General features: G+C 35.8%; 1 protein-coding gene across 1 annotated transcript; it reads left to right on the top strand.

The window, feature by feature from the left end:
* The first annotated feature begins 11,241 nt into the window (after positions 1 to 11,241).
* LOC111811649 (uncharacterized) lies at positions 11,242 to 15,255 on the top strand. Its single transcript, XM_023698620.2, has 4 exons — positions 11,242 to 13,207; positions 13,327 to 13,526; positions 13,818 to 14,041; positions 14,112 to 15,255. The coding sequence occupies exons 1-4, from the start codon at positions 11,917 to 11,919 to the stop codon at positions 14,854 to 14,856; spliced, it is 2,460 nt and encodes an 819-aa protein (XP_023554388.2). The 5' UTR covers positions 11,242 to 11,916; the 3' UTR covers positions 14,857 to 15,255.
* Positions 15,256 to 15,425: the final 170 nt, after the last annotated feature.

Here is a 15,425-nt window from a genome sequence, read left to right as displayed (position 1 = left end):
TTTAGTTATAAATTTTTAAAAAATATATAATTAATTTTTTAGATGGCTTAAAATCTCAAACTAATAATTATATAAAATAAAATCTTAAAAAAACATTAATTATATGACTTTTTAGTTTTTGGTTTAAAAAATTATATGGTCTCATGGGCCCAACTTAATTTTACAAATGGGCCGACTAAAAGCCCAACAACTTAATTTCCTACTTTTGGGCTGGCCCAAACTACACCAAGTAAAGCCTCAAAAAAGCAAAAAGTTAAATATATTTATTCTTTTATTTTATTTTTCGTTGCCATATTTCAAATTGGTTTTAATTCTTATTTTATAATTTACATATAAAAATTCTCGACTACACGGGTACGTATACTTTTTCTATTTATTGTCTATCACGTCAGCGTCTTTCTAAAAACGATGAACAGCTTACTAGCATTAAAAAAAATATTAAATTTTAATAAAATGAAATATGAGCGACTAATAAAAACCTAAATTAGAGATTAAATTTTAATAAGAATAAAATGGGTTCGAGATTAAAAGTTAAATGTTTTTTAACTTGATGGACGTGTTATGGTTAAAGAAGGTGTTATTTTGCTACCAGAAGAATATTAGTGGGGTGAAAAAGTAGGGTAGGAGTAGGTGTTTGACTTGAGACAAATTTTTACTGCGGATAATAAATGGCATTTAAAAAAGGGTAAAATAACGGTACATTCTTTTGGGCTGCAGTTAAGGAATCTACGGTTCTCTAAAATGTAAGGTAAGGAGAGGTGTCGAGTTCCCATTGGGCTGTTATAGCCCTAAATTTGTAGGGGTGGGTGACCCTTCTCCTTACGTACTTTGGGGCCTCCCCCCTCCTACGCCCGCTGCTTGTGCCACTACCTAGGGCTACACTTGTCATTTCACCCTTCTTCTTTTTTTTTTTTTTTTTTTTTTTTCTTGGCGATGGAACGAGTAAAAATAAATGACTAATTTAATTATAATTAGATTAATCGAGATAAAAAAACAAGACCCATATATACATTAAACCCTATTAATCTCTTAAATTATTGTCGTCAACCTCACGATTTTACAACGTGTTTGTTAGTGAGAAGTTTTCACACTCTTGTAAAGAATGTATTGTTTCTTTCTCCAACCGATGTGAGATTTCACAATCTACCCCTTTGAGGCTCAACGTTTTTGTTCAAAGTGGATAATATCATACCATTGTGGAGAGTCGTGTTCGTCTAACATGATATCAGAGTCATGCCATAAACTTATTCGTGCCAATAGATTGGTAAATTCTCAAATGTCGAACAAAGCACTCCAAAAGAAAGAGTCAGGCCTCCTCAAAGGTAGTAAAAAATGACTAAACTCTAAAGGAGTCAAACCTCGATTAAGGGGAGGCGTACTTTGTTTGAGGGGAGGTGTTGGATGATGAAAGTCCCACATCGGCTAATTTAGGGAATGATCATGGGTTTATAAGCGAGGAATACTAACCTCCATTGGTGTGAGGCCTCTTGGGTAAGTCCAAACCAAAGCCATGAGAGCTTATGGTCAAACAATATCATACCATTGTGGAGAGCTATGTTCGTCTAACATCAGTGCCTATCGTTTTGAGTCCACCACAAATGAAATATTTTTCTATAAAATTATAATAAAATCAGTCAAAAACTCCATTATACAATAATAAAAATGTTTCATTTTTGTAGTGTTCATAGTACCCATCAAATAAATACATCTCACGACACTGTTCAGATAGCAGTTCAACCCCACCACTAGCAAATATTGTCATATTTGGACTTTCATGAGACACTAAAGAGAGGTTTCCACACCCTTACAAGAAATGTTTCGTTTCTCTCTATAATCGACGTGGGATCTCACAATCCAGGGGCTCGGTCCTCATTGGCATATCATCTCTGGCTCTGATACCATTTGTAACCGTCCAAGCCCACCACTACTAGATATTGTCCTCTTTAGGCTTTCTCTTTCACGCTTCTCCTCAAGATTTTAAAACACATCCACTGATGTCCACACCCTTATAAATAATGTTTCGTTCCCCCTCCAATTAATGTGAAATCTCACACGTCAATTACATTGTTAGTATAGGTAATAAACAACTTCATTTCTTTTAAGTCTTTCTCAACCATCCTATTATCAGGATCACTTTTATTCACATACAATCTTCTGTTCATTCATGTCCATTCCTTTCCTCGAGTTTCGCAAAAAAGTATCTTGAAGAACCCTAATTTAGAAAACGAGATAGATACAATACCGATTCATTCATGTATGATTTATGTACTCGAGCATAACCCTAATTTAGAAATCGAGATGAAAAGAAAGGGGTAAAAGGAAGTGGAAACTTTCCCATATTCCTAAAAGAGCATTATGATTGAAAATTGTTGGCAATGAATTTCATTGGAACACACAAACTCTTCATCAGATCAACTTTGGTGTTCAAAGAATATTTCAGAATTGGATATTCATTTCATTCTCTCAAAAATAATAATAATAATAAATAATAATAATAACCCAAAATCTTCTTTTCTTTTCATGCAGTTTTTCATAATTGAAGGAATATTCACAATATCTATACTCTATAAATTAAATTAAATTAAAATAAAATAAAATTGGTTTCTCTTTGTTTTAGGGTTTATAGATAATATAAAAAAAAAATTTTAAAAAATTAAAAAAAATTAAAAAAAGTACTCTCAAAAGTGACAAAGATCCAACATCTTTCTAACAAGATTCTTCTGTCTAATCTCCATCTCTTGGTTAAAAAATTAATGTTTCCATAAATTTCTAAACTTTTAAAAAACGGCTCTCATCCGTTTCTAAATTTTATTTTTTAATTTTAAAATTTTTTTATCTCATAGATTTCTTACCTATAAAGATTTTGAAATTGAACTGTTTATTAATTTATCAGACATAAATTTGATTTTTTTTTTATAATACTTGGAGCTTTTAATGATGTCTAATTGGTCAGTAAATTAAAACCCGATAAAATATGTCAAAAAAAAAAAAACTATCCATATAAAATTGAAAAATCGAGAATTAATTATATAAAAAATTAAAAGTTTAATGGCCTATTAAATGGACTATACTAAACCTCTTTTTAAATTTGAAAACAATGTTTATGAATTTAAAAATTTAGTCCCTAAACTTTTATTAAAGGAATTATTTATAACAACTTAGTCCCTGTATCATAAAATTTATAACAATTAAGTCCATAAATTTAATATTTGTAACGACTCAGATCCACCGCTAGCACATATTATCATCTTTGGGCTTTCACTTTCAGGTTTCTCCCCAAAGCTTTAAAACACGTCTGTTAGGGGAAGGTTTGTACACCCAGATCCATTGCTAGTAGATATTGTCCTCTTTGGACTTTCATTTTCAGACTTCTCCTCAAGGCTTTAAAACACGTTTGTTAGGGAAAGGTTTGTACACCCAGATCCATTGCTAGTAGATATTGTCCTCTTTGGACTTTCACTTTCAAGCTTCTCCTCAAGGCTTTAAAACACGTATGTTAGGGGAAGGTTTGTACACCCAGATCCATTGCTAGTAGATATTGTCCTCTTTGAACTTTCACTTTCAGACTTCTCAAGTCTTTAAAACACGTCTGTTAGGGGAAGGTTTCTACACCCAGATTCATTGTTAGTAGATATTGTCTTCTTTAGGCTTTCACTTTCAGGCTTCCTCTCAGGGTTTTAAAATACGTTTACTAGGGGAAGATTTTCGCGCCCTTATAAATGGTGATTTGTTCTCCTCTCCAAACAACCCGAGACATCACAATTTTACTTTTACAAAAGATTAGTTATATAAAGGCAAAAGTATTATTAGAGGTAAAATTAAGCGGGTAAAATAGTAATTTCTTAATAGTTAAGGGAGTAAAAGTGATATTTAAGGTAAATTTGATGAGTTTCTCTCTCTAAAGACCCTGAGCCTAACCCCATCTGGTTCTTTTGTTCACCCACTTGCAGTTGAAAAGAAAAGGAAAATTCAGAAATATATTCAAAGTGTTCGTAGAAACCCAAAAAGAAAGTGAAAGTGATGGTTAAAGACTTGTCCTTCTGACTCAACTTTTTGCCAATAAAGCTACCCCTCTCTCCTTCTCTCTCTACTTTCTCTCTCTACTTTCTCTCTCCAATACGTGTCTGCATGTACTTTCCTCACATGGATACAACTACAACTACAACTGAAGGGTACCCTTTAGTTTTTAAGGGTAGAGAGAGAAAATAAAGGAAGGGTACCCTTTAGTTTTGAGGGTAGTAGAGAGAGAAAATAAAGGACTTGGAGGGTACCCTTTAGGTATGAGGGTAGAGAGAGAAAAAGAAGGGTACCCTTTTGTTTTGAGGGTAGAGAGAGAAAAGAGAGGGGGATTAAGGGTACCCTTTTGTTTTAAGGGTAGAGAGAGAAAGGAAAGGAAAGGACGCTCAATCCTATACTTGACTAAAGGACAGTTTTGGGAATAAAATAATAATGGAAGCCAGAGCAGAAACGTACCCTTATTGTGTGAGGCAGTGTGTCCTTAATGTGCCCTTAATGGGATGAGGTGGTTTCTTTTCAAAAGGCTCAATTTTATATTTATATTTTAAATTCTAAATTTTAATAATAAATTAGTGTCCGACTTTAATACAGCTTAAATCCAACGCTAACAGAAATTGTACTGTTTCAACTTTTCTTTCGAAGACTTTCTCTCAAAGTTTTAAAACGATTGGGATAAGTTTCACACCCTTGTCAGAAATACTTCATTTTTCTCTCCAACCGACGTGAGATCTCACATACACCTATTTGATTTGATTTTCAAAATACTTGGTAGATGACAAGAACGACCTAAAAAAAACATAGAACGAATTGTAAATTGTGGTTTTTTTTTTTTTTTTTTTTTTTTTTTTTTTTGGGTTTACGACATTTTTCGTTTATGTAGATACTTTGACTTCAGATATTCTCGTGGTAGTTCAAATTTAAAGTAACATTATTTTAATTTATAAATTTGAGCTTTTCGATCTATCGATCCATCATATAATAATAGTATAATAATAATAATAATAATAATAATAATAAAAAAAAAGCTAAAAAGGAAAAGCTTTTAAAAAGTTGTGTTTGACTTAATTTAAAAAAATGCTTTAAAAAACTTAACCACCAAGACAATTTAACATAAACAAGATAATAAAATAAATTATTATGAAGAAAAACTTTGATATGTTGTTATTTAATGTAGTTCAAAAAATAATTATAAAAAAGAAAATAATATCTCTTTCCTATAAACTCGATCGTGGATAAGTGTATATATTTGTAAATTTTGTAACGTCTCGGATACATTATTTAGAATATAGATTTGGCATTTGATGGTCTCGACATTCTCTCGAACATGACTACATTATCTATTTGTTTTAATTGCTTACAAGAGTGAAAAGTATCATACAAATCAACACGAGTCATTTTAACATATTTTGTCTAGAGATGTCCACGGGGAGAGGCGGTGACGTCTTCCCTGTTCCATCTCCACAAAATTTCTCATTTAAAACCCTTTAAATTTTTTCAAGTACGAAACTTTTCCTATTTTTTTTAAAAAAAGAACCATAAAAATTCAAACAACTATAAAGCTATGATCTAAAATATTTTTTCACACGGCCTCAAAAGTCATAAATTAACATAATGAGAACATGTGGGACGGAAATGACATTTCACGTAACATGATAAAGTGAACTCAACCACCGAAATTATATTCGTAGACGTTTAATCTCAACTAGCTATTATGGATCTGGTCGTATTTGTTGGATGATGAAAGTCCCACATTGGCTAATTTAGGGAATGATGACGATGAGTTTATAAACAAACAATCCTCTCTCTATTAGTATGAGGCCTCTTGGGAAAGTCCAAAGCAAAGCCACTAGAGCTTACACTCAAAGTGGACAATATCATACTATTGTGGAGAGTCGTGTTAGTAACAGTATTTACTCGAGACCCTATAAATTAATTCTTAACGGAGCAAAAATCAGATGTGAGTTGATGTATATTTGATGATCAACAAATGATGATGCACACATCATCATAACATTGGATACTCTTTTATTTTCATCATGTTTTTTTTAATTAATTAATTTAATTTGTAGAGAGAGAAAGAGAAGATACTGTGTTTTAATATTAGGGTACAAAGAAGAAATAATAATTGGGGCCTAAGTATATGGTATGGCACACACAAATTTGCACATGATGGGTGGATCCCCCACTTATTATTATTTATTTATTTATTTTTAATTATTATGTATTTGATTTCAATTTTCTCATCATTTTTAGATTATTGGCTAAGTTATTTCCATTTTCCATTAATATTATTATGATTTTTTGCCAAAAAAATCAAAATTTGACAAAATTAATGAAAATAGTAAATTAGGGACCAAAAATAGATTGGTTCGAGTTTTTATGAGTTGACAGGGGAAGCACTGCTCAAAGGCGGCTCATTGAGCTGGTCATTTTGACCTTGTTTTATGAAAGGAGTGGACCTGACTCGAACGAAAAAAACCCTTGAGAAATAAATTTAAAAAAATGTTATATTATTGGTTTTTTTTATATATATAATAAACTCATCAATAATAATAATATAATCACTCGAAAAATATGTTTTTTTTTTTTTTTTTGGTAAAAAATATGTTGTTAGTAGTAAAAAAAATGCTCGAACATCATTCCGTTACAATTTATGAACACATTTAACTACATCTCTGGTTAGACCAGATGAATTGGGTAAGTTAAAGTTCTTACTTCGGTATGAATACTAAATTTTAACGAGGTACAAAATCAAATATCAGGAAAAATAAAATAAAATAAAATTAAAAGTGGTTGTGTGACAAGTTACATTAAATATAGGAAAATGTTGGGATCATCGGGCCCTAATTGAGGCACTTACAATATTTTTCAACGAAACTGTAAGGAACGTTTAAATTTGATGAATTTGACTAAAACAAGAAAACAACTTTTCTGAACGAGTTAATGACCCTCGTTTCAAACAGGAAAAAAAAAGTGCTAATGTTAACACCTATGGAAAATGACTCGAAAATGGCCCGAAAATGAAAGTGTTTAAGTTTTGTATTTTAACTAAACATATGTGTCAAATTCATCAAATTTGAGCGTTCACAGATTTCAAATTCCTAGCTCGAACCCTAAGCTTGGAGCGTTACAGTTTGATATCATAAAGTTGATAGTTGAATATTAGTTGACTTAGACGAAGAACGTGACGATCAGTCGATATCAATATTTTTTTTAATTTTAACGAACAATTTTAAAAATAAGTTTAAAGGTGGGCGAGTTGGAATATCGTATGTAATTATTGAATAAAGATTAAGGTAATAAATTAGTAATTAGTGAATTAGATACAACTTTTTGGTTAAGCTTTGAATATGCAGCAATATTCATGCCTTGATGTGACCAACCTTTTTCTATACCTAACAATTGCATGTGGGCTAATTGATTGTTTAACCCAAATAATTAAATAAATAAATATTGTTAATTAAACTCTCTCATAAACTGATCTCATCTCGAAACTTTATCTTATTTTAAGAAATTCCCACATGTAACCTAATTTTTTAAATAATATATATATATATTTCCATGCAGTGTCGTAGCTAACGTGTTAAGTATCCCGTTTGGGGAGTATGCTCGCACGAATGAAACTCAAATGAATTGACGTGGGCTCGTACAAGCGTGGACCATTTCTTTGTCGCTCGAGCTCGAAATCTTCTTCGCCCAGACTGGATTCTAGTGGTTTACTTGAAAGAAAGGGCATTGGGGTAGGCCTTAAAAGGAGAAAGAAGACTGAAATGTCGATAGACGCTTAGTATTGAATTCACCAAAAGCACTTATACGTGTGTGTTTTTTTTTAATGGTTAAATCAAATTAACACAAATTTAAAAGTTCATAGATTGAACGTATGATTTAACTATTATAAATTTTAACTTTTTTATCGGGTGGATTGTGATGTCCCACATTGGTTGGGGAGGAGAACAAAACACCATTTATAAGGGTGTGGAAACCTTCCCCTAGCTGACGCGTTTTAAAGCCTTAATAATAGTAAGCTCAAAGAAGACAATATATGTTAGCGGTGGATCTGGGTCGTTACAAATGGTATCAGAGCTAGACACCGGACTATGTGCCAGCTTTCTCGCTGTTCCCTAAAGGAGGTAGACACGAGGCGGTGTGCCAGTAAAAACGCTGGGCCCCGAAGAGGGATGGAACGAGGTGGTATGCCAGTAAAGACGCCACCGCCAGTAAAAACGCTGGGCCCCGAAGAGGGATGAAACGAGGTGGTGTGCCAGTAAAGACGCTGGTCTCCGATTTAGTAAAATTTTAAAAATTACTGAGGGTGGTTAAAAAGTAAATATTGGGAACAAGATTGTGAATTAATTCATCTGACATTGAAATCTTTACCTAAAATGGATTGAGAACCAGAAATAATGGTAAAGTTGGGTGAAAATATTTGGTGTAATTAAGGTAGAGGTTGAAGACAAAATTTCAAACAAACTTTATAATAAAAGTTTGTGGTCCAAAAAAACATGAACTCGAGTTGGTTTCTTCCATTTTAATTTTCATTTATATTGGCTCAAGATCCCATGATGATGCATTTTTTTTAATATAATATAATTTCGAACCAAATATTAAAATTCCTTTTAATTTTTTTAGCAACGTCGGAGCAGGTGTAACATAAAGTTAATATAACCATGGGACTGGCGGGCAATATGTAATGGGCTAATGTGTACAATATCTACTAGCAGTGGACTTGAGCCGGTATAAATGGTATTAGAGTCAAACACTAAGCGGTGTACTAGCGAGGACGTTGAAAATCTCTCTCTAGTAGACATGTTTTAAAATTGTGAGGTTGACGCAGCGATATATAACGGGTCAAAACTAACAATATCTAGTAGCGGTGGGGAATGAAACATTCCTTTTAAAAGGGTGTGGAGACTTATTCCTAGCGGACCCGTTTTAAAACTGTGAGACTGATGGCGATATGTAACAGACTAAAGCGGACAAATGAGATAAGAAATTGTTATTTTTTTGTCAAAACGTGTTTATCTCACAAAACATATCTCTTTTGAATCTAGCTTTCTAAACCTTTTTTAAGTTACAGAGTTACCGAGCCTGTGACCCAAATGGCTAATAATGCGATTTCTTATTCCTATTTCGCTCTTGGCCTCACTTTATCAAACTCAATTACTCAACCCCAAATCACTTTTTTGAGCCATAGGGCCTTCTTGATCATGAATGATGGCAAACGTGGGAACCAGAGTAGAGCAGCAACTAGCTGGTTAAAGGATCCAAATCCAAAGACAGCGATGCCGAACTCTCCGCATTGGGCGCCAAAGGATCAGACATCATCATGCCAAATAGTTCCATTCTTCCCATGTTGATTTGATGTAGACTTAAAGCTCTTTCCCCTGCGCCATGGCTCTGCCGATCAACTGTTCGACGAAATGCCTGACAGAAAATAGGTTTGCGTTTTCCTTCATTTTGGCTGGCTTTTCATGAGTTAAACATCACTATTGGTATCTAGAATTAATTTGATGCATATTTCAATTCATGAATGAAGTTATGCGATTGGGTTGATAACGAAAATATATGCAGATACTTGTTTTAGGTGAAAAGGGTATGACGGTAGGATTCGATTAACTAGTTGAGTTAATTTCAATCACATTGGGCGCCCCACTATTCTTTATGATATTTGGTCTAACTCAATAATTTTTTTTTGGGGGCATAAATGAGTAAAAATCGAAAAAAAACCTATTAAAACTCGAAGATTTGATAGGCATGGCAATAATTCAAAAGGGTCTTTTATTGTATAGTGTTGTGCAAGATGCAAATGGTACCATTTGCATAGACAATGACACACCATTCCCCATTAGGGCAAAGAATTAAATGCTTGGCTAGCCTTTGGTTGCTCTCACTTTTTTGCTTCTCCCCCACACCTTGTGTGTGCGCCCTTTGCATTTGAGCCCACCACGATCACCATTCACGGGCTATTTGCTTCTCTTCTAGACAGATGACAGCTTATGTAGTGGTTGACTTTCCTACCGGGATGCCTCCTTGGTCAAAGAGCCCTTTTACTAGTACTAGTAAAGATATAGGAAGCAAAAAAATTGTGCTAGGGACGTTCTCCTCTGTCTCCTCCTCTCAAAAGATCAAGGGAGAGATTGCATCTCTTTTCTTCGGTAGCTCTCTAGGTTTCATAAAGATAGCGGTAGCTAAGGGCGTTTCCGTGGCTTTGTTTGTAAGCAAAACATGACCCGAGGTTAAATTGGGAATTTTGATATTGAAACTTTAAAAATAAATTAAAAAAACCCCTTAGAATTATTATTATTATTATTATTTTGAAATAAAATGACATATTGGAAGGATCATAAATTCAATGATTTGGAATAGTTTTGTATTGATGAGGAATGGTCCCCTTTGGCTGTTCTTTATATCTACATTGTCTTTTCCTTCCTTCTATACCCTTTATCCCCCCTCTTCCCTTTTCTTATTTCTTTTCTTTTCCAATAATGCCCCAAGGTTAAATTGGTAATTTACTCCTCGAACTTTAAAATTTTTGTTTATCTAGTCCTTAAAGTTTCAAAATTACAAATTTAGTCTCTGAACTTTAAATTTTTAAAATTCACAGATGTACTGACATAAAACTGAAAATTTAAGGTTCAATTAGACATGATCGATCAATTATTTTTAAAAAAAATTAAAATGTTTCAAGAACCTTTGAAGTACAAAATGACAAGATGTTCACTTGAGGAGCTTGTGTCGGATGGTCAATGATTTATGCTGAGACCGTTGACCGATCAATATATTGTGATTTGAGGAGATTTAATCAAAAGAATTATAAGAATCTATCCGATTTTTGGAAAATCTAATGATTTGATCTGGACGTAACGGTCAGTGAATCTATGCATTAACTTGTTTTCGTAAATATAATTTAAAAATAAATAAAAGTGCATAAAATTTAAAAACAAAATATTTATATCAAGGCCAAAAAAATAAATATTAAATATTCCGGACTACAAATTTTATACCCAATAAAAAAAATGAAAATTTAAAAATACTAAATTCTACAGTAAGGGAAATTAAAGAAAAAATGATGTAAAATAACGGCAATTTAATTTCCCAATAATAATAATAATAATTTTACATGAATGGCATTTTCGAAATTTTGTGGTCTATGAGGGTCAGAAAATTATCTCTCGAACGAAACACACCAAATTTCCTCTCTTTTCTCGCCCAGTGTCCGGCTGTAGTCTAGTTGAGAACTTTTGTAGCTATGGAAGAACCTCCTTTGGAGTTTGGACTGAAGAATATTTTGATTTAAACCCTAAACTGTACCCATTTGATTATAATTGAAAATCCACAAAAAGAAAAAGTTGGAAAAAGTAGAGGAAAAAAAGGGGGAAAAGGAATTGTATTATAACCCAGAATTTGGAATGGAATTGTTCTTGATCTTCTTCTTCTTCATTGTTACTGTAAATTCCAATCCCCAAATATGAATTATGGAGTTTTAAAATGGGTATTAATGGCGTTCAAAACAGTACTCCCAAGATAATAGCCTTTATTTTTTAGCCCACACCGACGCATAAACAAAAAGCACACTCACTCACTCACTCACTCACTCACTCTCACTCGTACACTTCTTTCTCTCTCTACTTTCACTGGTGGAAGCGGACGACTGACGACAAACTCCGCGCTGGCAAAAGATTCCCTCACCGCCTTCTTCTTTTTTCCTTTCCTTTCTTCTTCTTCTTCTTCTGGTTGAACCCTAATTCGATTTTTTTTTGAAAAAGTTGTAAGGAAATTTTGATGGGGTTTGAGTTTTTTTGTGTTTTGAGTTGATGGGTATGATTTTCTTCAGTTTTTGGTGAAACCCATTTCAGTAATCGGTGGTTTGATTTGGTTTTATACGAGGGGTGTGTGTGGATGGGCTGTTCGAGCTCTAAGGTCGATGAGCTTCCGGCGGTGGCGCTCTGTCGGGAGCGTTGTGCGTTTCTTGATGAAGCGATTCATCTTAGATACTCACTTGCAGAGGCTCACATGGCGTATATTCAATCCCTTAAAGGGATTGGTCATTCGTTGCATAATTTCATTGAAGAGAGCGTTGTTGTTGTTGGTGTTTCTTCTGGGTCTCCTCTGTCTCCGAAGCTTAATCTTCCTCCTCATCGGAAGGGTGATCCTGCAATTGAAGAATCTGCTTCTCCTCATCACCATCTCTCTCACTCTAATTCCGGTTCCCACCTCCATTTTCACTCCGATTCCGATGATGAATCCGGTTCCGATCGCTCCCCGCCTTTCGACCTGCAGCACGGTGGCCATATGGGTTATATGCTTCCGGATCAGGGTGGTTTAGGTTCATATCCCGGCGGCGGTGGCGGTGGCGGTGGTGGTGGCGGAGGTGGAGGGTATATGCATATGAATTACATGAGGAAATCGGTGACACCCTCTGTGGTATACGAGCAGAGGCCTATGAGTCCAGAGAAGGTTTATCATGTCGGTGAATCGTCTTCTTCTTCAGGGCATTACCCTTATCCTTACCCAAACTTGCCTTATAACAATCCTTATGGTTACCCCCAAGACGGTGGTGGGTATTATGGTGGCTCTGTTTTTCCTCCTGCATATGGTTCAATGCCATCTGCCGGAGCTTCAGGTTCGTCGTCTAAGCCGCCACCGCCGCCGCCTTCACCTCCAAGAGCTTCCGCGTGGGATTTCTTGAACCCATTTGAGACTTATGACAAGTATTACAATGCTTACACGCCGAGCCGGGACTCGAAAGAGGTAAGGGAAGAAGAGGGGATTCCTGATTTGGAAGATGAGGATTACCAACATGAGGTTGTTAAGGAAGTACATGGGAATCAGAAATTTGTCGATGAAGGCGGCGGTGGCGACGGCATTGGAAAGGGTTCGAAGATAGCTGCAGAGGAAGAGCGTGGTGGTGGTGATGATCCAACGACCTCGCTTTACCAAACGAGGCCGAGTGCTGCAGTTGAGGACGATGCTGTCGAATATGAAGTTCGTATGGTTGATAAGAAGGTTGACAAGGCGGAGAAGTCTGAGGAGCAAGGCAATGGTGGTGCATTCAAGGGCAGGCCTGGCTCACGAGATGTCAATGAGGTTGCCAGAGAAATTGAGGTTCAGTTCGAGAGGGCATCCGAGTCCGGTAACGAAATCGCCAAAATGCTAGAGGCTGGCAAGCTTCCTTATCAGCGCAAACACGGTGAGTATTATAGCTTAGATCCAATAAATACTATGTTTTTGCTTGATCTGGTAGATTTGAAAAACTTTAGATGGCTATTGTTTTTCTGTTCATGAACCTAACATTTGGATTTCTGGCAGTGTCGTCGAAAATGCTGCACGTTGTCGCTCCTTCGCTATCAATGGTAGCTTCCCAACCTTCGACGTCGAAGAGTGCCGATCCTTCGTCTTCTGCAGCTGAGTTAAGTTATATTGAAGAGTTCGGGATGGCCTCTGGCAACCTGTCTTCTACCTTGAGGAAGTTATATCTGTGGGAAAAGAAGCTCTACAATGAAGTTAAAGTATGATATACTCTGCCATTTGGGTTCCTTTCAAAGCTTTTGATACATACATTGCATTATTATATATAAGGAACTGCCCAGAAATGTGGACTGTTTAGCTGATTGTCGTTTTCGTAGCTCTAGGATGTTATCTGAATCTCGAGTTTCTGGAAATCCGTTTTGTTGTATCTGTGGTTCTTCAATATATATCAGCGTTTTCGTGTCAGTTTCAGTAGTTTATGTATGTTGATGGGGTTTACGATTATGTTCGTCGAGGTTTAAAGTTTGTGCTTTAATGAATTGTGTTCTTAGGCGGAAGAAAAGATGCGGGTAATTCATGAAAGGAAGTGTCGAAAGCTGAAGCGTTTAGACGAGAAGGGTGCTGAAGCTCATAAAGTTGATACCACTCAAGCTTTAGTGAGGAGCTTATCTACAAAAATTCGAATCGCCATTCAGGTGGTCGACAAGATATCCATGACGATCAATAAGATTCGGGATGAAGAATTGTGGCCACAACTGAATGAATTGATTCATGGGTATGTCTAGTTCTTCGGAGCGTTCCATGTCGTCCCAAATTCTTTTCTCATTAGTTCCTTTGCATTTCAGATTAACCAGGATGTGGAGGTGTATGCTCGATTGCCATCGTGCCCAGTTCCAAGCGATCAGTGAATCGAAAAGCTTAGGTCCCATTGGATCGGGTAAAAATAACAGTGAAGCGCATCTCGGAGCGACCAAGGAGCTTGAGCACGAGCTTCTAAACTGGACAATCAGCTTCTCTAGTTGGATCAGTGCACAAAAGGGGTACGTTAGAGCCTTGAATAACTGGCTTCTGAAGTGTCTTCTGTATGAACCCGAGGAAACGCCAGACGGTATAGCTCCCTTCTCACCTGGAAGAATAGGCGCACCTCTCGTATTCGTGATCTGTAACCAATGGTCACAGGCTTTGGATAGACTCTCCGAGAAGGAAGTAGTTGATTCGATGCGTGTGTTCAGTATGAGCGTGCTTCAAATATGGGAACACGATAAGCTAGAATTGCGACAGAGATTGTTGGAAAACAAAGATTCGGAGAGAAAGGTTCGAAACTTGGACCGAGACGACCAAAAGATACAGAAACAGATTCATGCTTTGGACAAGAAGATGGTGATGGTTTCTAAAGATGAGAAGCGTGTCTCTGTTTCTGGAAACGCTGTGTATCAAAGCGAGATGAGCAATAGTAGCTTGCAGTCGAGTCTGCAACGCATTTTCGAGGCTATGGAGAGGTTCACCGCAGACTCCATGAAAGTGTATGAAGAGCTTTTACAACGGAGCGAGGAAGAAAGATTGAATCGTGAGCAGGAAAAAGTCGTATAAGGCTCTCTACTTCATCTGGTTGACGTGTTGTCGTATTCGATCGAGCAACCGTTGCTCGATGATAGAATGCTAGCGGGAAAGCTACCATTGGTGCTAACAACCGATCCAAAGCTGCTAACTAGCTAGCACACTCGCACCAGGCAGACTCCTGTGAAAAGTAGTCGTTTTTTTCTCGAGAGACTCGAATTCTCGGGTTGATGTTCGAGGAGCAGGAGTGATGGAGAAAAGTCATGAAAATGACAGAAGATGAAGATGATACATATGTATTTTTTTTTAGTTTTATCAGAACTTTTTTGTGTTCTTTAATCTTTGAGTTATTTTTCTATGTATTCAATTATTGTACATAAGAAAAACCATTTTTGATAGCAGCAGAGTTCTATGGAAAAGCCTTGTTATTAACTATGAGCCATCACAGATACTCTTTTTTCTTCCCCCCTTTGTTGGTTTTAATATCTCTAAGCCTCACTCACTACTCACAAATGGTGCCCTTTTCCAACCAGCAGGTACTTGTTCATCTTTTGTGTATATTCGGATAGGTTTTATAATGCATCTACTAAGGATAGATTAAC

The sequence above is a fragment of the Cucurbita pepo genome, chromosome 15, assembly GCF_057944985.1.
Source record: "Cucurbita pepo subsp. pepo isolate OVF chromosome 15, ASM5794498v1, whole genome shotgun sequence".
NCBI classification, from domain to species: Eukaryota; Viridiplantae; Streptophyta; class Magnoliopsida; order Cucurbitales; family Cucurbitaceae; genus Cucurbita; species Cucurbita pepo.
This window is presented reverse-complemented; position numbering and strand designations above follow the sequence as displayed.

What these genes read in the sequence shown, in the direction of transcription:
- LOC111811649 (XM_023698620.2), top strand. Translation starts at nt 11,917, where the DNA reads ATGGGCTGTTCGAGCTCTAAGGTCGATGAGCTTCCGGCGGTGGCGCTC. An exon ending in AGCTCTACAATGAAGTTAAA is followed by an intron (nt 13,527 to 13,817) that starts GTATGATATACT and finishes TTGTGTTCTTAG; the next exon opens with GCGGAAGAAAAGATGCGGGT. An exon ending in CTGAATGAATTGATTCATGG is followed by an intron (nt 14,042 to 14,111) that starts GTATGTCTAGTT and finishes TTTGCATTTCAG; the next exon opens with ATTAACCAGGATGTGGAGGT.